The sequence below is a fragment of the Chamaea fasciata genome, unplaced genomic scaffold (assembly GCF_029207755.1).
Source record: "Chamaea fasciata isolate MVZ Bird 193981 ecotype frontalis unplaced genomic scaffold, bChaFas1.0.hap1 SCAF_5, whole genome shotgun sequence".
NCBI classification, from domain to species: domain Eukaryota; kingdom Metazoa; phylum Chordata; class Aves; order Passeriformes; family Sylviidae; genus Chamaea; species Chamaea fasciata.
Genome location: NW_027094090.1, coordinates 60,590,091 through 60,617,510, shown reverse-complemented (window position 1 = coordinate 60,617,510; position 27,420 = coordinate 60,590,091). Strand labels below are relative to the sequence as shown.

Below are 27,420 nucleotides of genomic sequence, written 5' to 3'. Positions count from 1 at the left end.
TCGTATTACCTATGTATAACAGGTGCTAAAATTCTCTTCTCACTGTTGAGTTCTACACAGTAAATGATGATGCTGAGATGTGTAATTGAGGTTGGACATTAGGCAGAATTTCTTCATAAAAAAAGGTGATTAGACATTGGAATGGACTGCCCAGAGATGGTGAAGGTGTTTAAGGAAAGACTGGATGCAGCACTTACTGCCATGGTCTAGTTGACAAGGTGGTGTTTGGTCACAGGTTGGACTCCGTGGTTTCAAAGTGCTTTTCTAACCTGATTCTGTGAAGGTGTAACTGCTTTGCCAGTAATCCCGAGGGTTCTGCCAGGTGAAGGAGCTGGTCCCAGTTCTGCAGGCTCATATGACTGTGTGCGGCCTAGATCTGTTCAGATGCACACAGAAATGGAAGGGAAGGTAAAAAACCCCCATGGGTATATTTTGATGAATGTGATCTTAATACAACTTAACTATCATTGCACAGAAAGATACTATTAAGTGTGGCCATCTGGACAAAGAATATTACTGTATGTATAACTCTTCATTTAATTTTTGTTCAAGTAGAAGATGGATTACTGTACAAAATCAGCCACAAATAATACAGGTTGGGCATGTTTGAGACATGCAGTTGAAAATTCACATTTTTGTTGCCTGCAAATGGAACAAAAGTCTTCATTTAAAACACTAAAGATTTTTAAGACCTTTACTGATTGCTGCTCATAAATTTTGCAGTGCCTCACAGTAAAAATATGAAAAATAGTTTAGAGTTGAAGGTGTTTATTATCATCCCTTTCAGTACTCACAAAAGTCTTGTGACAAAACAGTGGTTTATCATTTAACTTCATGCCTAGAAGGGAGGGATTGAATTCAAATAAAAGAAGTGCTGTAGAAAAAAAGCTGCAAAAGCAATCCAGGAGAGCATAGGAGGCAAGGTATCACCATGAGCTGGTTACCTTGATCCAAGATCCTTTTGAATCTAAACCAAACCTGTGGATTAAATGCTCAAAGATTAGGAAATGACATGATTCAAGTCAAAATGCATGTTCAGAGTTTACTTTTGTGAGTTTCCCTTAGCTTTTGACTCTCAAGAACTCTGCCAACAAACACTGGAAAAACTTTGGCCTCCTGTTAGACTTTGGCATGTTGTAGTCTGGCTCTTGCACTCTAGTTACCTGTTCACATTTACCATAAATAATGACTGAAAACATAACTTGCAGCTAGATTTTGGAAGTAACTTCTGGAAGGGTTTGTTTCCTTCTCTTTCCCCCACCCCTTTAAGACTTTTTGTCTTATGGGATTTGTTTGCAATCTGCTAGCTGAAGCTCTGAGGCAAGTTTGCCAAAGCTGGGCCTGCATCATCACTCTCCACATCTGGAAGTGGTTTGTGCGCTCTCATTCCTCCAGTGCAGTGTCTGGACTCTGCACTATTCCTCAGCAGCAGAGAAAGGAAAGAAAACCAGCACAACTCCAAAGTAAACTTTGAAGAGTTCGAAAAAGGAATTGAATCATAAAACTGTTTCTGTGCCCTGTTAAAGCCCTTGTGTGGGTGACTTCAGAGGAAGATGGTGGTCAAGGACGCTTTGGCAAGAGTGCTTACAGCTGTGGGCTATCTAGGATCCAAGTAAATAGCTCCACAGCGCTTCAGGAGAGAGGAGTTCCGAGTACTGTGCTGCTTTGAAGAGGTAAAAAGACTAATTAAGCAGGAAATATCTGAGAAGTAATGTCACTCTTTTTGAGCTTTCCCTTCTGCAGCCCCTCGTTTTGTTACAGGATTTGGCAGCTGAGTTAGGGACTGCCAGGTTCCAGGAAATAATGTCTACAGTCAGAAAAAAACTGAGTAAATATTTGCAGGGTAGCAAACATACCTCTCTTTCCTTAAAAATCAGTAGGTAATCAATTGGTGTTTCAGAGGCTTAGGAATGCTGTAGTTGTAGAACTCAACGTGTGTGAGAGTCTGTCTTTGGATTTTAAAGTTTAAAACATGGTTCAGTTTGTGTGGACTTAATAATTTCTGGAGATAACATGAAGCTGTGGCTGTGCAGCTTTCATCCTGCAGTGATCATCAGGACTGTTTGTGGCTATTGTTACAAGTGCTAATTCATAGTAGGCAGCTCTGTAAAAAACAGGGGAAGATTGTGATCAGCAAAAGTGGGGTTAGATATTAGTCCAAGAGTGTAGCAGCTTCTGTTGTCTCTCTGCTTACCTAAATGAGTAAAGTTTTTAAATGTAAAAGAAAACAATACTTCTGTGTAATGCATGAGAGAAAGGCTTTCTCAGCTGTGTTTTTTTCCGACAGATAAGCTTGATTTCCTCTGTGTAAATTAATACCACATGAAGAGAGTGGTCTGCTGGAATGTAGATAAGTAGTGCAGATGTGGAAGAACTTCCAGAATATTCCTTTCTCACTGCAATTTAGTCATTAGCTGGGACTTAAATACATGTGAATATAAGTGGTTTATAAACACAGCCACATCTTAGATTTTTATATATATATATATGTATATATATATTTGTTGTCATTTAACTTGTTGCTCAAAGTAGAGACTAATTTAGGATGCTGCCTGAACTTCAGCACTAACCAATGAGAAGTGGTCAGTTTTGTGACTCAGATTTCAAGAATGTTTGCTGTTCTGTCTGATTTGTCAAGGAGCTCGAACAAACTTCATTTTTATGTGTGCACAGAATCCATCTTCTATCTTTATCTGTGCTGTAATGTGTCCATATCTGTACGTGTGGAAGCAGGAAGAATTATTTTCTGTTCTATGCCTACATACTATAAAGGTTAGATCACACGGTTGGATTTTTCTCTCCCCACCAACTTCTGATGCTGTTTTTTACTGTTGGTTGTTGTTGTTTTGGTTATGTGGTTTGTGTTTTCCTTTGTAAATAGTAGTTTTGGGTCCAGAATTCCAATGAATATTGTATTTCTCATAATCCTGTGCTTTAAGGGTTATGTTCTGTCTTCTCAGGCCTGGCCTAGAAGCACTATTTTAGGGAAGGCTACCATCTTTTCTTCAGCATCACAAAAAATGTGCAGAAATACAAGGCACACTACACACACTGGAGGAATGCAGCTGTAAGAAAATATTCTCACTGTTGCTTTGAAATGTTTTGAGAGTCCAGAAGACACTGTATAATATTCCCCTATTTTAGGAAGGCATACTCCAGCAAAAGATTAGTATTTGCGATAGTTACTGTGTTTGAGATGAAATCAGAGATAAATATATGTATAAATTGCATTAGTGTGTGTTTTAATACTTCTTTGCACAGTATCTGAAAATGTTATAAAAACTGCCTACTGGCATAGATGATCAGATGGGATTTATTAAAATGTTTTTTATAACCTATTAGTTGCTTAAATTATTAATAAAACTATTTCTAACCCATAATTTTAGTTATTTGTAAAAAAAACCCCAGTATTTACAGATATTAAGTGCAGTTTTACTTTTACGAGTTCACCAGTAACACTTGATAATCCAAAATGTAGTGCTTTGTATAACTAAGTAGAATTCACTTCTGGCATTAATGATATTTCACTTTTTTTTTTCTTTTAATTTTTTTTTTTTATTTTAGTTTACCACAGATCACAGTTCTCATCCAACAGGACACATGGCTCTTTTAAAGAAAAGTAAGATTAAAAACATTTGAAAGATGCGTTTTTTAAAAAGGACAGAAATGTCAAATCCAATTTCTCATGCAACTGTTGTCACAGTTGAATACAAATTTATAGTTCTAGTATTGCTAAATTGTTCTTAACTTTAAGTATGCAAACAAGTCTTTTCCTGTTAACTGTGTCAGATAAGTACAACAATAATTCACATTAATTTAAAATTACTCACTGCTTTACTGCATCAGATTGGAGATTATGAAATTTCTCACCAATACTGCAAGCAGCTGCTGTTTTCATGTGAATTGTGCCCAGAGGACTGAAGCTGAATTTTACAGAGCTCTCCACGTTAATGCTGCTCATACTCAAAATAGAGGTGCGGCCCCAAGAACTTTGGGGATCTTATCCCCTGTAAGGGTCAGTAACTGAAAATGGACTTTTGCCTTTACTTCTGTGCTCAAAATTTCTCAGAAGTCAATGGGCTTTTTCCACAGCTGGTTTAAATTACTGCAGGTTTGGTTTACCACTATCAATCTAGTCTCATGCCCAGTTGTGGTCAGTTGGCCATTTTGATTAAAATAGATCAAAACTCTGTTGTCTTTCCTCTTTTAAACACCTTAAATACATTTTATGGTGGTACAAAAGTAACAAAGTAGTCTGAAAAAAAGAACAACCATCATCAAAGTGACTGTTGATGAGGGCAACGTATTCCTTCCCTGTTGTGCTCGGTGAACTCTCCCAACACCTGCACATACTTGGTTTGTGTTGAATGACTTAAACTTGTACAGGACAGTCTTCTAGGAACTATATATCAGAATATACAGTCAGGTCTTTGCCTTGCTTTGATTTTACTGATTTAAATCACCTGTCGAAACAAGCATTTTGAAACATTCCTGGTTTCAGTAGCGTGGTGGGTTTATTTTTCTAGAATTTCTAGGGGTTTTGCTCAAATACACCTTCAGGATCTCAACATTGAAATAAATAAAAAATTCTCCTGTGTCTGAAGTTTTATCAGGGAAGCATGACAGAATGGAAAGGCTACATAAAAACAATTAACTCATTAAGTGACTTGTAAAAGACAACAGACTAGCCAGGAAAAAAATGTTCCAAGCTCCTGGTAAAATTCAGAAACATGTAAATTTTTTAGTACAGATAACCCATATATATTGGGAATCTTATGATTTAGTGAGCAAATTAACCATGAAAATCAGATAGCTGGGGATTGCTTTAGTAAGGGAGAGTTACTGTTTGTTTCTAACGTAAAATTTTTAGCTTGATCAAATAACATGAGAACACAACAGATAGAGGTTATCAAATTCTTCTATCATCTGTACTGCTTACAAATTTGATTTTTTTTAATCAGATGCTTGAGAATTAGCTGTTATATGGATTGTTAACACATTCTCCCTCTTGTTTCAGTTAACCAGATCTTACTGTTACTTCTTGTCTTAACCGTGTGTGCTATTTTGTATAACAAAGTTCACCAAGTGCCACTGGCATTAAGAAATGAAACAGGTAAGTGACTTGCACATCAGTTTCATTTATGTTCCTGTTTTATGTTCCTCATGTCTTAACTTGAACAGCCCTTTTCACCTTACTGAATCCTGTTTGTCCTGCAGTAGACGAGCTACTCACACTGTTGCATATAGTCCGGTATGAAAAACATTTGGCTTCTGAATTGCTTGAATAAAATTATAGGAGATTGATAGTGATGACTAAGAGTTGTAATTCTGATTAAGTTTTTATCTAGATGTCACTGATGTAGATTGATGCTGGAGTATATCCTTACTTGAGCTGAACAAATTGGAGTTGTCAAGTGGTAACAAACTTTGATCACGACCTGCCTCCTTGGGAATGTTCTTGGCCTGATTATTCATTTTAGATAAACCATCAAATCTTCATATTTACAGCAGAAGTTTTAGCTGGAATTCCTATAGTGACAGAAACCTGCTAGGGTTAATAAGGTTGGATGAGTATTAAATGTTTATATAAATGTTTATATAAAAAGTTTACTCACTGTTCCCAAGGCAAACAAACATATTGATAGAAATCCTTTCTTTTTCAGTTTTCAATATATTTTTGTTGGAGTTGTTATGACGGTACTTGTTACATTTTAACCAGTATAATTATATCTGTTATAGTTAGGTTTTTCCCTTTTATCAGTAGCTTCCTTCTGGTACAAATTTTTGCACTCCTCCTTTCAAGCCAGCTTGCCAAAGAAGTGCAGCTCATGTGATTGCACCGTCTTTGACTTATCTCTCTCCTTTGATAATTTTGGAACCTATTGTTCAATTTGTACTAAATATAACTGAGAAGTAGAAGTCCCAGAGGTATTCAAACCTCTCCAGATTTCATATGAATAAGCAGCTACATGAAGGACAGGCTAAATTTTGCTGCTGCTGAGTAGAGGATGCTGAGAACTCTTTCATTTATTCTTTTTGGAGGCATCCAACAGTCCAGCCAACCTGCAAGTGGTTCTGGATTAGCAACAACTCAAGCTGTGTGCCTTGCCAGATAGGGATGTACTAAGGAAAAATGAAGTGTCAATTAAATAATTCCATTGCTTATGGTAGTTCTTACTCATTTTTGTGACCCAGATCTGATGTAAAACACATTTATTTCTTGCAGTGGATTTGGAGAGCCCTGAGGATATGGAAGAAGAAATCCCAGTGGTGATCTGCGCTGCCGCGGGCAGGATGGGCGCAGCTGTAGCAGCGATCAGCAGCATCTACAGCAACACAGAGGCCAATGTTTTGTTCTACATCATTGGGCTGAAGACAACCATCCCACATATTCGGTACACACCAACCTTGCTTGGTTTTGGGCTGTAATTAGAGCCACGTTGTTGCTCCCCCTAGCACAGGCATAAGGCTTTGGAGGACTTTCCAGGGAAATGTAGTGCATTGGTAGCAACCTCAGGATTCTGTAGATGATGGAGAAAGGACCGCTTTGTTCTCCACAAGGCACTGACTCGTGTAAAGGGGTGTGAAACAGCCAGGCCATACCTGTGCTTCTCAGCTTTTTATAGATAGGCTGCAGAAGAGTCTGAAGTAAAGTAAGGATACACTGCCTACCTGTCACCATCCCATTTTGTGGCACTGCACTTACCTCTCCTCTGGTGTTGTGTCTTCAGCTTCAGAGTAGAAAAACTTGCTGTTTAAAGCTAGTTTCAGTTAAGACAATGTATTAAAGTAATAAAAAGAGGCCCAAAAAGTATTGCAATGAGTTTCATTTCTTTCCTTTTCACTTCATGCCTTGATTTCTCCTTTCATTTCCTTTCATGAAATGAGAAGTCTTCATTTCATGAAAGGGAATGGAATCTCAGGATTTCAATGAATATTCATCTCATTAAGTTTCAGTTCATTTCACAGCACTTCATTTCATTCCATTCAATTTCATTGCTTTCATTTCAGAATTTTATTTTTCTCAATTTCACTTTATTATATTTTCCTTTCTTTCCATTTTGCTTTAATCCTTCATTTCTCATTTTATTTCCTTTCATGAAATGAAAATTCCTCATTTCATGAAAGGAAATGATATCTCGAGATTTCAATTAATATAATTTCTTGGAGTTTCATCTCACTTGATTGCACTTCATTTCATTCTGTTCCCTTTCATTTATTTCACTTCATTACATAGTTTTAATTTTTAAAAATTTTATTATATTTCATATCCCTTCTTTTCATTTCACTTCATTCCTTGATTTCTCATTTGATTTCCTTTCATGAAATGAGAATTCTTAATTTCATGAAAGGAAATTATATACTGATATTTCAATGAATGTAATTTCATGAAGTTTCAGTTCATTATGTTTCAGGGTTAAAATTCAGAAAAGTTGTCTTAAAGAGGACCAAGTTGTGAATGAAAACTAAAACATTTCCTAGCAGTTCTCACCTCTGGCTACTTCACTTCTACAGCCTTTGTACACACAGTTTGTGTCAGGAGAGAAAATAAACAGTGGTGATAAGAAATCTGACAAAAATATGAAAAGAAAATTAGTTTAGCCTAAAGAAAACATAAGTAGGAGGTGATGTAGAAGTCATCTGGAAGAACATAAAACTGTGAAAGGGAAATAACTAACCTCATATTTAAAAACACTGTAGATAGGATAAGAAATAATTATCTTTAATTATACCAGGAAAACTTAGAAGAATATAATTTATTGCAAGTAATGGTGAAAGATGAGTTGTTTGGACTACATCTGGAATCTCTGGTTTTGGGAGTGGTGTGGGGTGTTTGTTTCGTTGGGGTTTTTGTGGGGGAGTTTTTGTATTTTATTTTAAGAACAGGTTTAACAAAGGTCTGTGTGCAATGTAGGTCTGTAGACTTAAGATGTAAGTTAGTAGACATAAGTGATTCTGTTTTGGTATAGAATAGATCAAGTGAACTTTCAAGGTCTCTTATTATTCTCCTAAGTGTCTGTGAATTTCATACTTGCCATGCGCTTGATATTTCTTTTAACACTTTTTTTTTTTTTTTTTTTTTTTTTTTTCCATCACAGAAAATGGATTGAAAATTCTAAACTGAAAGAAATAAAATTTAAGGTTGTGGAATTCAATCCTATGGTACTAAAAGGAAAAATCAGACAAGATGCATCCCGTCCTGAGCTACTGCAACCTGTGAGTTAATTAATAACAAATTATTGAGGTTTTTGATACTTATTATGGGCTTTAAAACATCCTAGATCTGTTCCATTTCATGCAGGGGGTGTGTGTATATGTCTCTTCCAATGCAAGAGCCAATGAATGTGAGAAGAAATTAGCCAGAGTGACAGCATAAACAAGATGTTGCACACTTTTCATGCAATGAGTACTGCATCTCTGGAATTCATTGCTGAAAGGTCTTGTGGATGTAAAAATGTACAAGGGTTCAGTTAGGATCAAAGTTCATATTTAGATCACATCTAGATGAGAAAATCCCTTGAGCTGAAAATAGCTGAAAGCTAGGAGAATACATGTAACAACTGTTCTGGATGCTTATTTTTATTTTTCATTGAGCATCTGGTTGGGACCACTCTGAAGGCAGGGGCTGGGTAAAATGGTCTGAGTTCTTACAGTTGTTCTTGCATTCTCAGTCCCCTTTCTCTCTGCTCTGTTCTTCATTGCTGTTGTAGAAGTTATCCCATGTCTGTGCCACCAGTCAAATCATTCCTTTAGAGTGATGATACTATTACATTTTGAAGTGTTTGCTGTGATGTATGCTGTAAAAATGGACTAGGAAGAGCATTGGTAGCAGGTCCAGAGAGGTGCTCCTCCATCTCTGCTCTGCACTGGTGAGGCTGCATCTGAAGTGCATTGTCCAGTTCTGAGCCCACCAGTACAAGAAAGATAGGGACTTGCTGCGGTGAGTCCAACATGGGCTGCAAAAGATGATTAAGAGGCTGAAGCATCTTTTCTATGAGAGGCTGCAAGAGTTGAGGCTGTTTCAGTCTGGAGAAGACAAGATTCACGAGGATCTTCACAATGTGTATGAATACTTGAGGGGAGCAACAAGAGATAATGGGCAGAAATAACATGAAATTCCCCTTGGGCAAAAGACTTTTAAAACCATGAGTTCAAAAGTCTCAGGTTGCCCAGAGTGACTGTTGGGTCTCCATCTGTGGACATATTCAGACCCCAACTGGGATGGTCCCTGTCAGCCTGCTCGAGTGGACTCTGCTGCAGATGGGGGCTTGAACAAGGTGATCTCAAAAGGCCCCTTCCAGCCTAAAGGATTCTGTGAGGAATTTGGGCTGCATGGTTAGGGCAGTAGTGGATAAATAATAATAGCAATAATAGTAATAATTGGATTTGAGATAGCAGTAAAGCTGTGGGGGAGCAAGCAAATGGTCACTGATTAGTGCTCAATAAAGAGAGAAATTCCAACTGACTTAGAGAGAGAAGCCTGAGACTACTGCATTAAAAAGGTTTACCATTTAGTCTTTATTTTCTCTTTCTGTTTAATAGCTGAACTTTGTTCGATTTTATCTTCCTCTGCTTATCCAGAAACATGAGAAAGTAATATATTTGGATGATGATGTCATTGTTCAAGGTAAGCTAACAGAATTTAATTCAAACAGAATTAAAATCAAAGTTATTGCAGCTTTTACAGCCATTTGGAAATATGAGATATAAGAGAAAACTGAGGCAGCTGCTAAGAGTTTTAAACTTAAGGAAACTACAAAAAATCTGTTTGTTTAAATATGCAAGTTTGAGGAAGAATTTACCCACATATATTTTGAGTAATTGTGATCAAAATTGTAGGTGGGTTTCATTTTAATTGATTGTGGTCTATTGCTGAAAGATACCATGGATTTCACTCAGATGTTGCAATGTTTATTGTGTGTGACATGCATTTCCTGCTAGTGTTTAAATTCCCACAAATGCTACCAATTCCTTATCCAGAATTGCTGTTCTTGAGAGCAAGAGGGATTTACTCAAAGCAGTTTGCAGAATCACAAAGATTTCAGAGTTCCTGGTCAATTGGGAGCAGTTAGAAGACATCCAAATCCTGAAAAAATATTTTCTTTTTTTCTTATCATCAATGATATCTCTTTTGAAGACCAATTATTCTTAAAGGTTAATTTCTTGTGAGTTTTTTTTCTGTTCTCTTTCCCAGTTGTTGTTTTTTTTTTTTCTCTGTAGGGCTGTTGTTTTCATATTTGTTTTATTATATGGTCTTGTTTTTTAACAAGAAAAGCACTTTTTAACCAGTGTTGTGCTTTAACCCTGGTGGGCAACTAAGCAAAATTTCTTTTGGAAAGGACTGAGTATAACTACAATAAACTTTTTGGCTTAAATTAGTCTTGCAGTAAGAACATTAAGACCAGTGATTTTACACATGACAAAAGCATAATTCTCCACTGCTTTTCTGCACCTGTTTATAGTTTTGTCTCTCTAGAGGCAGATTTCAGACCACCTGCACTTAGAGGTCACTATTGGCTTTATAAGGGACAACTAATCTGTTCTGCCTGTCTCATTTTAATTTGCCATAGACTTCCTATCACAGTTCTCCAACATGGATGTTTCCAGTGTCAGTCTCTGCTTTTTGGTTTTATTATTGTGTCTGTCAATAATGGGCAGCAGTGATATTTAACTCTTTGAAAGGTTCTAGGTCTTCATTTAGACTCCAGTTTCACGAGCAGGTCAAGCTGAGCCCCCCACTTCCCTGTCACCCCTCCCCGCACCTGCGTTCACCAGCACTGGGCTCTCTCTTTCCCGGGGGTGTCAGCAGATGGTGCTTGAGGAGCTGCAGTATAAAGGTGCAGTTTCACATTACACCTCGAGGTAGGCTACTGCTGACCGAGTGGCCTCTCCTGTCCCCAGGCAGCTCCTCTTACGTGTGTAACCTGCAGTTGTGCAGCTGCAGAAGCAGCTGATCCAGTTGTTTGACCTGGCAGATGACCAGCAGTACAAAAGTAAAAGACATGAAAGCAAAACTGGAAGCTGTGGAGGGTTGGGGTGCAGGCTCACTCGATTGCTGTGGCAGTGCTGTGCTTCCCACCTGCCCTGAAACTGTTCTGGCACATCTTGGGTACCTGACAGTCAGGTGAGTGAGATGTTTGGCATTACAAAGAAGGAGCTGGGTGGGCCGTGAAGCCAGCAGGGATGGTCAAGTGTCAGTCACATTTCAAACAGCCACTGCTGGGAATCCAGGTATCTTCCTAGAAGGTCTATCTGCCACAACACCAGGAGAAACCTCATCTGTGCAAGACATTGAAGTGACACTTTTGTGGGACTTGAAAAGGCTCAGAAGAATTTGCTGTGCCCTCCCTCTCTGAAGACAAGCTCTCTGAACGCACAAGTTTGTAATCAGGCTTTTTAACAGTCCTGTCAGCTTCTGCTGTAGCTGATTTTGGACAACCAGAATATGAATGTATTAAATACCAATGATCTAAAGACAGACCTTAGGCTTTGAGGTGCAAATTTGAAAATGGTCCCATATTACTGAATTCAGTAGCGGCTATCCTTAAAAAATGGTGTGTTTGTAAGCAAGATATGAGAGCTGACATTATCCTATCAGCTCTGTAGCAGTGCAGTAGGTGTTGTCTGATGCTTGTGACTTTTCTGTAATCAGGTGACATCCAGGAACTCTACGATACTAAGTTAGCACCTGGACATGCAGCAGCTTTTTCAGATGATTGTGATCTGCCTTCTACACATGAAATGATTAGAAGTGTAGGGATGCAGGTAAGACGACATTCTTGAATTCTAATAATGAATGTGTTTGCCCATAAGTGTAAGATTTTATGTTTTCCCCAAAGTGGAAGTTTTGTGTATATAGATAGAGATAGCTTTGTAATAGTTGAACAGGTAATTAAGGACTTCTTGTGGTGGTACAATTGTGATGCTGCATGATTTACTGTGGTCTACCAAAAGACAAACATAGCAAGGGAAAAGCCTTATCAAAATTCCATGGTACAATACTGTGGAAAAATTTAGTATCTGGAAGTATCCTGCCTTACAGCCTCATCATATGGAACTCATGACAGGTAAACACCATCTAGAAACTCATCTTTGGGGAAGTATATTTAGTCTCCCTCTCAGTGAGAGTGAGGTGCATTTACATGTGTCTTTATAGGGATTCATAGGGGATGAACATACTTTTTTTATTTCTTAGAACACATACATGGGATTCCTGGACTACAGAAAGCAAGCCATTAGAGATCTTGGCATCAGCCCCAGCACCTGCTCCTTTAATCCTGGAGTAATTGTTGCTAACATGACTGAATGGAAACATCAGCGGATTACAAAGCAGTTGGAAAAGTGGATGCAAAGAAATGTAGAGTATGTGTAGAAATCTAGCTTCTCACTTTACTTTTAATGCTTGGTTTACAGTTTTACTTTCTGTTTAAAAGCTCTTACACTTTTTTTTTTTAACTCCAAGCCATCTTTATTTTGAGATCTTGTCAAGTGAAGTAATTCATGTTCCAGCATTTCCATCTGTTTAAATCTGACCAGTTCTGTACGAGGAAATGACCACTTGGAATTTTAGTCTTGTCTTTAATCACAAACCACACTTAATCCTTAGGGACATTGAGAACATGTGGTTCTCATTTTGGGTGACCAACTTAGCCTGGGATGAAGCCACCGAATGATCTTCCCTTCCCAAGGCTAGCTTAAAGGAGGAATGTTTCCTTCTTTGCCTGGGGACTCTCCTGTTGTAGCATCAACAAGCTGTAATTGGACACCACCTTTTTTAAAACACCAATAGAAAACACTTACTTTTCTCTACTAGATGAAATTTTACATGATATCTTTTTGTTATTTTCCACAAATAAATTGTGACACACTGAAAAAACCCACCATTTTTAAAATTAGTTCCCCGTTAACATGCATTTGAAAACTTGATGTTTATTTTCTTTCTCTGCAAAGGATTAAGTTTAAATTTACTAAGGTAAAATTGATATGAAAGTTTGTGCTATTGTGCTGTGTACATTACTCGTTAGTTTCTACCCCCACCAGTGCCTCCTCTTACCATAGTTTGATTTGATCTAGCCCTGGATTTATCACAAAATTCATAGGAAACTGACACTCTTTAGATACCAATTTATACTAACTAGGCTTTGAAAAAATCTAGCTGGAGGTAATTTAAAGGTATAAAAGCTAGCCGATGGAGAAAGGGGAAGAAAGAGGGAATTAAAAACATGGAAAACATACATTTTCTTAAGAAACCTGACTAAATTGTGTTTGATTGCTTTATGTTGACAGTTTTTCCTACGGTTAACTTTGTCAGCCTTGAGAACTATAGTTTTTGTGTAGAAAAAATTGGTTTCATGTTGGGTCTGACGCCCATTTTACTCGGTAGCAACAATTCACTCCACGGGAATTGGAGTTGCAAATATAATCAATTAACAGCACAAGGAAGGAGTATGCTGAAAACTTGTCTGTTCCAAACGATTTTGAATTTTGCCAGATAATATATTTTTAATCCTCTACCTTTGTACTAAAGACTCCTGGAGGTTTTGAACATATTCTTTTATTTTTCCTTTTGCAGGGAAAACCTCTATAGCAGCACCCTTGGGGGAGGCGTGGCAACCTCTCCAATGCTGATTGTATTTCATGGAAAACATTCCTCTATTAATCCTATGTGGCACATAAGGCATCTTGGTAAGTTTAATTTCTGTTTGCAAGTTGGAACTAAGGTGAGTTTGTGAGATTCCAGTGCAAGACCTTACGTGACTTTACCTCATGTGCCACTTACGTGGAAAGAATATATGAAATATCTGAATATAGGGAGGGACTGAAAAAATCAGTCTTTTTCTAGGAGCAATAGAGGAAAAAGAAAGGCTTAACAGTGTTTGTTGTAAACATCCTGGAGGATGTATTTTCCCTTCACCTGGGAGTGGTGAATTATCCTAGAAAAAAACATAACTTAGCTCGTGTGGTAAAATGAATGGATTTTACTTTGTTTTTAATCCCAGCTATGCCAAGATGTTAAAAGTGCTAAAAAAGGAAACTTTGAGAGAAGAAACTGGCTGAGATTTTTTGCTGATGCAACATAAGAGGCATCAAGTTGAAAAAAGCTACTCTATCATATAAGTAGTTGTACATTAACAAGAAAGCATACTAATCAGACTTCTGAAAAAAAGTTACCTGAATTTAACTCACTCTACAGTGTCTTCTTTTATCAAAACCTGCATTTTTCAAAAATTTTTTTTTTAATGTCCCCATGCAGGTTGGAGTCCTGATGCCCGTTACTCAGAGCAATTTCTTCAAGAAGCTAAATTACTTCACTGGAATGGGAGATACAAACCTTGGGACTACCCCAGTGTCCACACTGATCTTTGGGAAAACTGGTTTATTCCTGACCCTTCAGGGAAGTTTAAATTAACTCGTCCTGATAGCTGATACTGAAACACAGCAAAATGTAGTGTATGGAATGCATTTAATAGTTTGAGATGCAACATGTTGTATGATTAATTGATTTTAGAAAACTAAGTATTTGTTAAAATATGAATAACCAACCATCAGTTTTGTGTGCTTATGGCAGGAGAAGGGAGACTGGAGTGACTACAGTACACAGTTCAGATAATCTTGACTTTCATGTAAGGTGAGGAAACAAGTTTACTTGACAATGAAGTATTTTCACGAAACAGAGGTGAAATTCAGTGCCAGACAGTGTGCTTTAATTTAAGGTCTTTCTAAGTAAGAGTCCAATGTCTTCTGGTAGAAAAATCTACCCAGGAGATAGCTGCAGTGTTATGTACAAGAAATGTTTAGTTATCTAGCCCACATTAAACAACCTGAATTGAAAACCTGGGCACATGTTACTGAGTTCTGTTGTGTGGTGACTCTGTTTTGTGGCATTTCTGTGTATGACACATCCTGTAGTACACTTAGCAAGATGCAAAAGCACATTCCAATACACTGCAGTTCAATTCCTGATTTTATTGTGAAACATTGATAGATTTAGGACAGATTAAGAACTTCTGTATCATTGTAACAAAAAGAGCACCAGTTTTGAGGGAGGACACAGAATTGCAGTATTTCATGGAATGGTCATTGTACACTCAAGTGTATTTTACACCCAGATAACCAAGTGGGTGATTCCATTAAGGAAGAGACCTTTCCCTTCCACTCAAACAGGATAGCCTTTCAGGAGTTACATCCTACTGTACTACATACTCAGCAGTGCTAATTTCATGCTTCTAATTTTGTTGAAAATGAAACTGAATTGTAACAAATCCCTGATGCAAGATACTTTGAGCACCTGCAGGAAAAAAATCCATGTAAACAGCAATACATGATACAGTACACTTTAAATAAGACAAGACAAGTCCTATAGCTTTCTGACAATAGGTGGAACAGCTTTATGCTGCAGCTAATAAACACAATCAGAATCATAATGCACACTCACTTGATTTAAGATTCTCAGAATTAAGCCACATAATGTGGGAAGAAACTGTAAACATCATGCCTGCCTCACAACAGGTTGACAGTGTGTGATGCCTGTAAGAGGTGTTACAGCAGGATTAGAACCTACACCAACCAGTTACAACTGACAACTGTCACTAGCTGTGAAGGGAGGATAAATCACACTGGTACAGGATTCTCTGACCAGCATGGAGTGTGGAGATACTGTTTGTGTCTGTTTTCAAGTATGTGAAGCACCATCATAAGATCATCAAAACGTTCATGTTTTGATCAGCTTATTGCTTTTACTTCATCTTTTCCTCATATGATAAAAGAGAGAAAGAAGATGAGAGTTAGGCACCAGGATGGAATCTCATTATTTTTCTCAGTCACTAATATTGGCCAAAAATGTGTATCATTTAGGCAAGTTCCTCAGAAGAGAGTTACAGTTTCTATAGACAACTTCTTATTCATGGAACAGCTGTCCCTGTATTCAACTCAGTGTTTTTGACTTTTAAGTGGAATAAAGGGAACACCCTCTAGAGTCCTACAGATTGAAGAGAATAATGTTAAAAACTGCTAAATTGTAAATCTATTTCACCCTGTGCTAATTGTATCTGATGTAGATAACATAGCTGTACATGACTTCTAAAAGAGAATGCATTCTTTCAATCACATTCAGAGGGGTTATCTCCTGCTAAAGGTCAGGTGAAGGGAATAACTTCATGGAAATAATGGAGTTTAAATGCCATGGAATTCAAGAACTACCACTGCTGTTTGTTTTTGCTTTTTTTGTAAAGGAATTCCAGTTCCTTACATTGGAATTTAAGGGAGAAAGAGATGGAGTGGTAGGGAAAACTTATCTTTAGACAGCTCAGCTAGAATATTTAGGGCCCTGTCCTCTGTGACACAAATTTTCCTCCCCAGTGTTGTGACTTGAGATGATGTATTCACTCCCTTCATCCTGAATCTGGTCCACTCACTGGACAGACAGAGCTCCCTCATCCCACCCAGAAGACAGCACTCACAGCTGCAGAACACAACTTCCTACACTTTTTAAAAAGGTAAAAGGTAGGCTTAAAAAGCACAATTTCCTTAACTGTGCATGATTAAAAGCACCATTTCACACAAGGTAAGGGTACACTTCCAATTTGCCCCTCTGGATATAAAAGTATTATGAGATATCCAAATATTGAGGCATCAGTAAGAAGTATACTGCTGCTGCTCCTACCACGTTACCATTTATGGAATAAAATTAACGCCCCAAAGAAATCTACACAAATGAGAAAGCAATTTGTCAGGTATACATTAAATATAAAACTCATATACAAAAAAGGGCTAACTTTTTTTAAAAAAGTTCTGACAGTTCCTTAAAATTATCTAGTTCATTGATTTAGCCTACCACACACTTAGTTTGGACTATAATAAAATAACTAGGGGAGATAAAATACTATTCAGATGCTTCAGTTGGAGAACCGAGGTACCAATCTTGATCACTGCATTAAAACTGCAGCAGGTGTGCATAGCCGAGAAGGAGCAGCTCCTACATGCTGCCTCCCTCCTCTTCCCGTGTCATGCCAGCATTGAACTCTGGAATGTGGTCTGCAAAGGACTGTGTCATCCACTGTCCGTTAGGAACTTCCCCGAAGGACGGCCCTTCGCAGAACTGTGCGTTGCTGCCTGTGAACAAACAAACATCACAGCATTTTTAAGGGCAGCTGACACCATGGGCTCTTTGTTCCCCAGCAATGGCCCAAAGACTGATTGCCCCAAGCACTTTACCAGCTCCATTTGAAGACAAGCTGCACTGCTCAGAGTCATACGGTGCACGGTCACAGTAAGCTCCTCCATACGCTGCTTCATAGCCTGGGTCATACTTTTCTTCTTTGACAGCCATCTTTTTAGCATCCTCTGCAGAAACAGAACAGCTCAAGCATTAATATTTAGAATAAAAATTATCAAAAAGCATTTTTATCAGAAAACATTTGAAAAATGGCCACAAATTCTACAAGATAATCCCTGCTCCCCTTAGATAATTTCGGCTGTATAAAAGAGACTGGAATCTGTAATTCTATATAACACAGTTTAGAGAATCACATCTCCCCCTCCCCTTTCTTTCTGCTTGGGAAACTGCTAGTATTGTACACTACATTACATTTTAATGAAGTGTTAACAAAATAAAAATACCTTGTGCAAGTTGCAAGTCAAATGTGTATTGCACCTCCTGGACTTCAGTGTTGGGTGCAATGCCTTTCAGTTGATCCCTTAAGTCTTTCAGCTTAATGTAGTAATGTACTTTATCTTGTGCCCGAGGAAACTGAGCACATCTTGCACTGGACGATGGCATAACGTAGCAGAGCTTGAGAAGGGCAAGAAAAATAGCATTATTGATCCCAGAGCTATGAGTTAATACTTAGTGCATTCAAAACAACTTAACAGTTAAGCTCACTGTTTCAACCATTTGTACAAACTTCAAATAATGCCACAGGTGATTGTGGAAGGGGCTAAATGGAGTTTTCATTTTTCTTGGCTACCCATCTGTCTTGCCCTGAAGACAGGGGCTGATTACCAGCTGTTAAGTGAGCACAATTTTCACCAATTATTTATGTGCTGCAGGAGAAGCAGTACCCATGTGTGTTACAAGAGAGCAGAGCACACTCCAGAACGCCCTGAACAAGCAGAGCTCTGAGCTAGGGCATGGAGGAGTATGTGACAGCATGCAAAGAGCCCAAACCAGTGAGGGAGGCAGCACAGTTAATTAGCCTGGCATCTTGGCCAAGTGCATCTGCGTGACATAAACCAGGCTGTGAAACTGTTGTTAGTGTAGCTGGAGCCAGCTTCAGTGTTTCCATCCCTGCCAAGAGCCCTAACTAAAGATATCAAGTTAGTTCAAGAAAAACAAACTGTATTCAATACTTCTATTACCATGCAGTCTTTATGAACAAGTATCAGTAAAGGGGATTATTTATCCTTCTTACAAATACATCTACTGCAGAAGTCCTTAAGAGCTACTTAAGGAGCAAGCACTTTATCCAATGATTCTTCAGGCTCTAATGGTAACACTTCCACCTTTAGAGAAAGGCAGCTGAAACTTGCAGCTCTAGTAATTGAGGATAGAAACAAGAAGAAAAACAATCCAAACTTTTGAACTGACAAGGTAATGAAGCATTAGAATAAGCTCCCTCGGCAAGTAGCGTAATTGCCTTTGCTTTAACTTGTTTATAAGAACACATTAAACAAACCAATCTCCAATGATACATAGCTGGTCTCCTGAGATATTTTCCAGCACTAGAGGTCTATGACTAATGCACTCTTCATCAAATTGCTTGCTTTATATTAAGCATCCAATTTAACTTCAAAATGCCCATCAGTTTAAGGAGACTCAGTCTGACAGAAGCACTTGGGCTTGCCCAGATCCTGCAATGCAGAAGGGCTGCATGCAGTGGCCCAAGGATGGACTTGCTGTTCTTTCTCCCCCACTGTGGCACTGCATGGTCATGGTCAGTATCAAAGTCCAGTAATATGAATATCCAGGGAATTGGACACAGGGGATCAGATGAGAATTATCATAAAAGCAGGCATATGTTACTTGTTTTTTAGGTAGTCCTCAGAGAATGCATCAACCTACTAACCAAAACGTACCATTTCTCAAATGAAGTCTGCAAGTCTGAAGAAGCTGCATTAAGGATGTGTTAAAAACTGCACTACTCCCCTTTCTCCAAGTAAAAACTTTTCACCTCTTGTACTTCAGTCAAACTGGTGTTATCCTAAGTGTGTGCAAGTCCTAAGATTTCATTAGTTTTTTAATAACCAAAACGGAGTACCCTAGTTTTGTTTTGTTTTGTTTCTCAGTCTCAATACTTACGGTTTCTGTATCTGGCACTTTGTGTGGCTGCAGCCCAAATTCCAAGTTCTTAACTTTAATTCCAAAAACTTCTTTACTAAAAATTTCATAAATACCTAAGATGAAAATATAGGGTAAGTGGAAAAAAAAAAAGGCTACTGACAGAATAAAACTCATTTGAAAGTAAAAGTTCTCACATTTTCCATTAAAAGCTGCTATACGAGGTTTATACTTTTGTAGCTTCTGCATCAGAATTCGCCCTCCTTCCCGAAACTCTTTGCTAAAACACAAAGTACTCAAAATTATAATCACAACTATTAATTCATTAACAAGCCTGATATTTCCCTTTGTTGTCTTACCTGGAGAGGTCTTTACTTCCAGGTGTTGTCCTTTCAACCATGTTTGTAAATCCAATCCCATACTTATGTGGCAAGGTGTGGTCATCCATGTGGTTCAGCTGTTCATTACTTAGACCAGACATGAACAGACACTTCCCTGTCAAGTAGGAAGACAGATATGCATTTGCCTTTTTCCAAGGAAAAGAAAACAGAACCAAAAAATTCCACCCCACCATCTGAGTGCTGGAACGCTACAGGAAGAATTTATTTTAACAATGTATCAGTTAATTTGGGAAGACTACTGCCCTATCCAGAAAGGTTTAAAATAGCCAATACTGCTTTACTTCCTTCAAGAGGGCAAAAGGCCCTAGAGAACAGGAATTCCCCATCATGATCCTGCAAACCAGTCTTTTGTTCTAAAAGCTCAGAATTTTGTGATTCACTTAAGCAGTGATCAATACGGATTTGGGCGGAAAGAATGTGGCAAATACAATGTGTCAGCTTTCTCTGACAATCTTGCCATTGCTTCCCCTTGCACCTGGCCTCTCTGACAGAACCCGCTGTCTTGAACTCATATTTAGCATATAAAAACCCCTCTCTGAAGAAAAAAAACAACCCAACAAACCAAAACCCAGGGGAAAAACAAAAACCAAACCAGTTTAACTAAAATGCCACAAGTTCTAACAAAGTTGTGCAAATGCTAAAAGAAGAAAGGAGAACAAAAACATACAAAAATGGTTTCCGGGTCCTGGATAATGATGTCCTTTGTAAGCTGCCATCAGGCCAGGGTTTATGCCGATCTACAAAGACACCAGTCCATTTCAACAATGACAACATGACTTGCTACTCAAGAATTTAATCAAGTTACAGTAAAGGTGCTTATTCAATTCTCTTTAAGTTACTGTTAATAAACAAAAATGTACTAATGGCACCTTCCATCACTATTTAAAAAAAACTGACAATTTTGCAGCAGTCCCTAGTTTAGATGTGCAAGGTCAAAAGAGCAGCTCAGAGGGTGCAGAGCTTCCAGGAAATAAAGCACTGAGATATGGGCTCACATGAATCTGCACTAAACATGAGCCTTAGGTTTCTCAGAAATTAGGACTAAGTTACTACGGCTTCAACAGAAAATGCAAAGCAGCTCTACACACAGGAAATAGTTTATGTACTTTATCTTGCAAGATCTTGCCATATAAGCAGTATAGATGAGTAAGCAGAAACAATGTAAATCATAACAAATAAATACAAGACTTTTCTACTTAATCTTGTAATTTTAAGTTACTCACTATCACAATGTCCAGATCAAAGGTCAGAATATCAGGCAAAGTCTTGGTCAGAAGTTCAGCTTCAGATACACCATTAAAACGGTCCACTTTTCTTTTGACTTTAAAAGTATCTGTGATCTTTTCTTGTTTGCCTTTTGACTTGGCTGGTTTTTCTTTTTTAGCAGCAGGCTTTTTGGGTTGCTTTGGCTCAGTTGCTTTGGCTTTTCTTTTCCTTCCCTTTTTAACTTCTGAAACATAATAAATATTCTTTTTCTACATTTCCAATGTTGCAGGGAAGATATTCAAATTGATTCAGTTAAATGTTGGAGAGAAATCAAAGAGGTAAATTTACTTTCAAAATTCATTAATTTAAACAACACATCTGAAGCTTCCTCATCTTCTGGCTCTTAAAAGTTTAGAGATTCAGGCAGCACAGGCACTGGCCATGACATGAACACCCAGAAATTGCTCTCCCTCTCTATGTTCATTAATAATGTTGAGCTGTAGAACAGTGTCACTTCCCAACAATTCATATTTCTTTAAATAAGCCACACTAAACAATTCTTAGTAACCAATTCCCTACCTGTGATTACCACAGAAAACTAAGCAACCATCCAAACAAAAACATTTCAAATAAACAGTATTATACTGTACTTCTCTTGCAGAAAGTTAAAAAAACAGGTATTTTGAAGCATGAATCTTAAAAAACCCTCTCTAACACAATATTAAAACCCATGACTTCAGCTAAAATAATGCATTTACCTATTGAAAAAAAATCTGCTTTTCTTGGAACAAGATAATTATATGAAACTGAACAATGTGCATACATTCACATGACTTTACTTCCTGTCTTTTTAATTGTCTGTTAGAACAAATTTCTTAAAGAATACAACTAACCAATACTTCTGCAGTGAGCATCAAGAAAAGGAAATCCAATGGGTCCAAGGAAGCAGTTTAAGAGCAATATTTTTTCCCCAGTCAACCACTCTCACTTGAGCTCACTAGCACAGCCCAGTCAAGGTACCTTTTGGAGGCTCCTGAGCAACGTTTGGCTCTGGAATGCCCTCTAGAGTCGGCTGCTCAGTCATCATTTCCATGTTGGGCACTGCAGACATCATCTGATGGAAGGGAAACGAGTAAAATGCTTGAGCTTGCTGAAGATATGCGTAGTATCTTAGAGAGAGAGAGAGAGATAATGTATCAACAATTTAGAAACTTACTGATGTACCAAACAGAACGTAAACATCAAATTTTATCAAGGCTGGCATGCACTGCACTTAACATCCTCTGATGACTGTTAGCAAGGCACTAAATTATCCACACCATCGAAGCACTCTGGCTGCTTAGCTGGTATCAGTTAACCCCAACATTAACAGCACAGTTCTCTTTGATTGCTATGATGTGGAATTAACACAGCATTTGTAAGGCAACAGTAGAGCTTTTCTCTCTTTTTCTTTTCCTTTTTTTTTTTTTTGTAAAAACACTGTAGCACACATTTCCAAAGCAAACTGTCTGTCAAACAGACCAACAATTTACAATGCATGTGGAGCTAAAGCTCTCTGGATATCCACAAGTTTCCCAAATTTTAGATAATTTTTATGTGCCGTCAGTTATTTGATCTGATAAGATACAGACTGGATGAATCATTCAAGGCTATAAAGCATTAAGAATACACACAGCTTTTGTTACTATGCAGATTATTAAACAGCTTTAACAAATTATGGGGCAGATGTTGTCCCGCTATCACACACAGGATCCCAAAACAGGAATTCCAGTTATTCTACCTGGAAGTGTTCACACACACAAAGATCCTTCCAGTCTCCTTCTATGCATAAAGACATTTTTCCATAGACAGCTCTCTCCCTCCACAGTTATTAGTCATATACAGCCCTCACACCCATTTCTGCTTTATTTTGTCACTCTCTTCTACCTACACAGCCACCTTCTTGTCCATAGCTTCTACTGCCTTACAAAAACATAGAAAGGACTTGCTGAACAGCAGATTTTCAGGAAATAATTTTATCATCTCAGAGCTATATTTAAAAATACCACATTATTTTTAGATATAGAGATATTTGTCCGAAAAGGCCAATGGCATCCTGTATTAGCAAGTGTAGCCAGCAGAAGCAGGGCAGGGATTGATCCCCCTGGACTTGGCATTGCTGAGGCCACATCTTGAATGCTGTGTTCAGTTTTGGGCCTCTCACTACAGGAAGGTGCTGGAGCGTGTTCAGAGAAGGGCAACAGGTCTGGGGCAGCTGAGGGAGCTGAGGGTATTTACCCCAGAGAAAAGAGAGCTCAGGGGTGGCCTTATCACTCTCCACAAACAACTGAAAAGAGATTGATGCTGGGTTGGTCTCAAGCAGCAAATGACCTCGTGTTGTTGCAGGGGAGGTTTAGATTGGATATTAGGACAAATTTCTTCATAGAAATGGTTAACTATTGGAATAGGCTGCCCAGGGAACAGTCGGAATCACCACCCTGGAAGTATTTAAAAGATGTAGATGTGGAAATCTACAGACAGGGTTTAGTGGTGGGCTTTGCAGTGCTGGGTTAATGGCTGGATTCAAGGATCTTAGAGGCCTTATCCAACCTAAATTATTCTGATTTTAAATTTCTCAAAAGAAGGGACCATTCCCTACTACACATTGGGTTTTCAAGAAACCCACTGTCAATCAGTCTTATGCAAGAAGAACTCACAGTCTTGTGATCAAGCCACTAATTTTGAACCAAATATCTATCCTAAAACAAGGAGAATAAACACGAACATAGGTCTGTCAGATTCCCAGGGAAGTTGCTTAACAAAGCTATAGGAGATTTTCTGAGTACAGGGAATACCTTAAACCCTCTGCTGGAAGAGTTCAATTTTATATGAAACACTTGTGCAATTAATGAACCAAACAAAACTGATTTTCAGATTTGTATTGGGAAACACACGAGAAACCGAGACATGCAGAATCCAGGCCATAATGTAATAAAAGTGTAATCATAGAGACAGAACAGAGGGAATAAGAAAAATGTGAAAGCATCCAACCTAAGACCAGATATCTTTTTGCAATACAGACCTTCTTATTTTACACGTATATAAAGTCTCCTTCTAGTAAAGCGAATAAAATTCTCTTTGAACAGAGAAAAAATATGCACCACAAACACACTTGCTTTGAGAGTGAAGTTCTACCCCTACCTCTAAGTTTCCCACATATTTTAGGCCAGATTTCTCGCGTGGGTTCAGAAATACTTTTTTTGGCTTTGTTTTTCGCTATTGATGTATATATATTATAGAACATTTAAATAAATACTTTCAGTATCACGAGGAAAAGGTAGTGATTTGTTCCTCTCCCCTCCCTTCAGTTCATGATTTTTTCCCTCCCCCCACCCCCCCTTCCGTTCATGCTAAAAACAAAGGGGGAAAAAAAAAAAAAGAAAAAGGTAAAGGAAAGGATATGTTCACTGGAACAAAACCAGGTATTAAGTAATTTTCAGATCCCCCTGGGGACAGGGACACGATCGCGCCCCACGCTGCCCAAGGCCGCCGCGCTGCCCCAGCCACGGGCCCGGGAGCCTCCGCGCCCCGGGATCGCCTTCCCTCCCTCCCTCTTTGTGCCCGGGGAAAGGGGAGGGAGGCGGCCGCCGCAGCCCGGCCCCGGCTCCGCCGGCCCTGGGGTGCGGGGAAGGAGAAGGAAGGATGAGGGGCGATCCCCCCGCGAGGCCCGGGCGGGCTGCGGGCGGACGGACGCCCGCCGGTACCTGCCCAGCTCCGGGCCCTCCATGCCGGGGCCGCTCCGCCGCTGCCGCCGCCGGCCGCCCCCGCGCCCCCCCGACCCTCCGGGCGGCCCCGCTCACGTGACCGCGCCGGCCAATGGGGGCGCAGGGCGGGGCCGCGGCCGCCAGGGGCGGGGGGCGCGCGGGGGCGCGCGGGGCGCCGGGCGGCGGGCCCGCGGTGCGGCCGCTGTGTCGCGACTCACCCCGCCCGGCGCCGTGCTCCCTGCTGAGGGCGGGCCTCCGCACCCTCTTCCCCGGTCCCTTCCCTCTCCCGGCGGCGGCGGGGATGACGCACGTCCGGCGCGGTCCGTGCACAGGGCCCGCCCCCGCAGCCATGCCCGCCGGCGTGCCCTGGCCTACCTATCTGCGGGCGCTGGCGGCCAGCATGCTGGCCATGTTCGCGGGGGCCGAGGTCGTGCACAGGTACTACAGGCCTGACCTTGTAAGTGCTCGGAGGGTCCCGGTCGCTGGTAGCGTGTGTGCGGGATGGAGGGTCTGCTGGAGAGGCTGTGCCTCGGAAAGGTCTCTGGCCTGGCGGTGGACAGAGATCAGCCTCTGCAGAGGCATTGGCCAGGCCGCCAGCACTTCACTGTGTCCGGCTCTGGGCTCCTCAGTACAAGAAGGACAAGGAGCTACTGGAGCGGGTCCAGTGGAGGCTCACGAAGATGGTGCAGGGTCTGCGGCGTCTCGTGGGAGAGACGACTGAGAGGGGATCTTATTAATGCTTATGAATACCTCAGGGGTGGGTGCCAAGAGGATGGTGCCAGACTCTTTTCGGTGGTGCCCAGCGTCGGGATGAGGAGCAAAGGCCATAAACTAAACCATAAGAAGTCTCACCCTAATATGAAGAATCCTCTTTCCGCTGAGGGTGGCAGAGCATTGGAACAGGCTGCCCAGGGAGGTCACGGAGTCTTCCTCTCTGGACACATTCCAAACCCACCTGGACGCGTTCCTGGGTGATCTGCTCTAGGTGATCCTGCTTGGCAGGGGGCTTGGAATGGATCATTGTCAGAGGTCCCTTCCAACTCTTTAACAATTCTGTGATTCTGTGACTCCTCTGGGGAGTTGCGTCACTCTGGACATGGCACCACGTGTTGAGGAGGGGTCTCTGCTATGGGAAGGTGGGTTTTGAAAAGAGTGTGCCAAAGTGCTGAGAAGGGGCTGTACTAGATTTAAATAGATTTTGTTTCCTCCAATAACGGAAATGAAGGCGACCAAAAGTGGACATTAGAAATCATGACAGACAAGGTTGTCAAAATTACAGTCACAGAACTAAACTCTAAATGAGACCATCCGCTAGGGTTTATAATGGCTTGGATTTGCCTCTTGGCCTGACTTGGAAGCTTTCTCTTATCCTCCTGCTCACATATACTTCTTGGGTTTTTTAATTCTCTGGGCTACTTTCAAGAGGGAAATAAGTTTTAAAAAATTACCATCCTTGAGCTGTCAGCTCAAAATTTAGGCAATGAGGCTTCAGTCTTTGATAGATGCATTAGAATTTATGTGTTTTAGTAGTCTCTACTGTAGCCTTCATTACAGGCAAATAGACATATTTATTCAGAGTGATCAAATGATCTATATCTCTTAAGTAGCATGAATTTTAAGGAGGTGCAGTTCTTGAAATGTCATGTTATCTGGTACTTTTTGTCTCCAGTTTCAGTGCTTAATTTCTGAATCAGGGCAGTCGAAGCAGTGAAACGTTTTTATCTATCACCAGCAGCATGTGTGAAAATTTCAACTGTGCTAGAACATCTCTACCTAACTCACTTTAATGGCAAAAAGAAAATTTGCTCCTTTAAAACCGACTGTCTGTTCTTCCTTTTTTTTTTTTTTTTTTTTTTTTTAATTGTATTTTGCTACTTTAAAGTAAGTCAGATTTACAAAATGGTAATAATTCTCAAGGCGTTTTGCATGTAGGAATTTTTTTCTGCTCAGAAAAGAGGGTGGTAAAATCAGTTTAGCTGTCATGCTCTTCCAAATTTAGCTTGGTTACCGTTTTGGGAGTTCAGTTTTTCCTCTGTCACGACACTGATATCTTTCTCTGTTTTTAATAGAGCATACCTGAAATACCTCCTAAGCCTGGAGAACTGAGAACAGAATTGTTGGGTCTAAAAGAAAGATCAAGCGAAGTTCAGACTTCACAACAGTGACCAGAGTTTATTTTCATTGGGATAACTAGAACTGATAAAATATTTATCCAACTGTTCAAGTTGCAGAAATACGCGTGTGGAATACTGTGCTCCTGTAATGCGTTTTTGCTTTCATTTAAGCAGAGTTGCAGGCAGCTTTAAAAATAAAGTGAATGCTGTTGGTAAAAGCCCCATCAGTTGTGTGCCAAGATGCTTGTGAGTTCTTTAAATCTGGATTACATTTAAAGTATCCTTCAGAATAAGGTGTCAAACATGACACAGATGTATCACTGGCAGGAAATCAGCTTTGGTCCACTGTTGTAACAGTGTGTCCTTTTAGGAGTGCAGTTACAGCCTTTCTAAATCCCAGTCAACCTCTCCGTAGAGAAACTGCTGGAGAAGTTTTCAGGCAGCAATCAAGCTCACACAACCACACATGTTACCAGGCTAGCTCAGGACGGAGGCAGAAGGCTCCCGGCCCCAGATAAATTTCCAGCGAGCGTTTCTTTCGATGTGGTATAGGTGAATCCGAGGCCAGAAGGAGTGCGCCCATGTGGTTTTCCTCGGTTGTGTAGGGTCTCATGTTCATGGGTGGTACCGGGGGTAGGGCAGAGGGCAAGTGGCCATAGGGAAGAGAGGAACTGGACCCC

At 39.8% G+C, this 27,420-nt stretch overlaps 3 protein-coding genes across 6 annotated transcripts; 2 read left to right on the top strand and 1 right to left on the bottom strand.

The window, feature by feature from the left end:
• Positions 1-1,422: 1,422 nt before the first annotated feature.
• Positions 1,423-14,838, top strand: GLT8D2 (glycosyltransferase 8 domain containing 2). 4 transcript variants are annotated; one of them, XM_066183936.1, is made up of 10 exons: positions 1,423-1,673; positions 3,565-3,619; positions 5,018-5,113; positions 6,227-6,395; positions 8,100-8,217; positions 9,544-9,628; positions 11,654-11,766; positions 12,197-12,363; positions 13,574-13,686; positions 14,255-14,838. In XM_066183936.1, exons 2-10 carry the CDS (start codon positions 3,601-3,603, stop codon positions 14,425-14,427), a joined length of 1,053 nt encoding a protein of 350 aa, XP_066040033.1. In that variant the 5' UTR covers positions 1,423-1,673; positions 3,565-3,600; the 3' UTR covers positions 14,428-14,838. The 4 variants fall into 4 exon arrangements, with proteins under 4 accessions (XP_066040033.1, XP_066040037.1, XP_066040035.1 ...); XM_066183938.1 differs by lacking the exon at positions 1,423-1,673 and adding an exon at positions 1,689-1,708; XM_066183937.1 differs by lacking the exon at positions 1,423-1,673 and adding an exon at positions 2,961-3,067.
• A 109-nt stretch (positions 14,839-14,947) lies between these two features.
• TDG (thymine DNA glycosylase) lies at positions 14,948-24,977 on the bottom strand. The gene is given in 11 exon segments (XM_066183935.1): positions 14,948-17,112; positions 17,215-17,343; positions 17,620-17,791; positions 19,298-19,392; positions 19,474-19,556; positions 19,636-19,771; positions 20,345-20,414; positions 20,901-21,127; positions 21,904-22,052; positions 24,627-24,659; positions 24,661-24,977. Coding segments are annotated over 11 exon segments (1,548 nt in total). The 3' UTR covers positions 14,948-16,975.
• Positions 24,928-26,964, top strand: UQCC6 (ubiquinol-cytochrome c reductase complex assembly factor 6). Its single transcript, XM_066183941.1, has 2 exons — positions 24,928-25,083; positions 26,696-26,964. Exons 1-2 carry the CDS (start codon positions 24,928-24,930, stop codon positions 26,789-26,791), a joined length of 252 nt encoding a protein of 83 aa, XP_066040038.1. The 3' UTR covers positions 26,792-26,964.
• Positions 26,965-27,420: the final 456 nt, after the last annotated feature.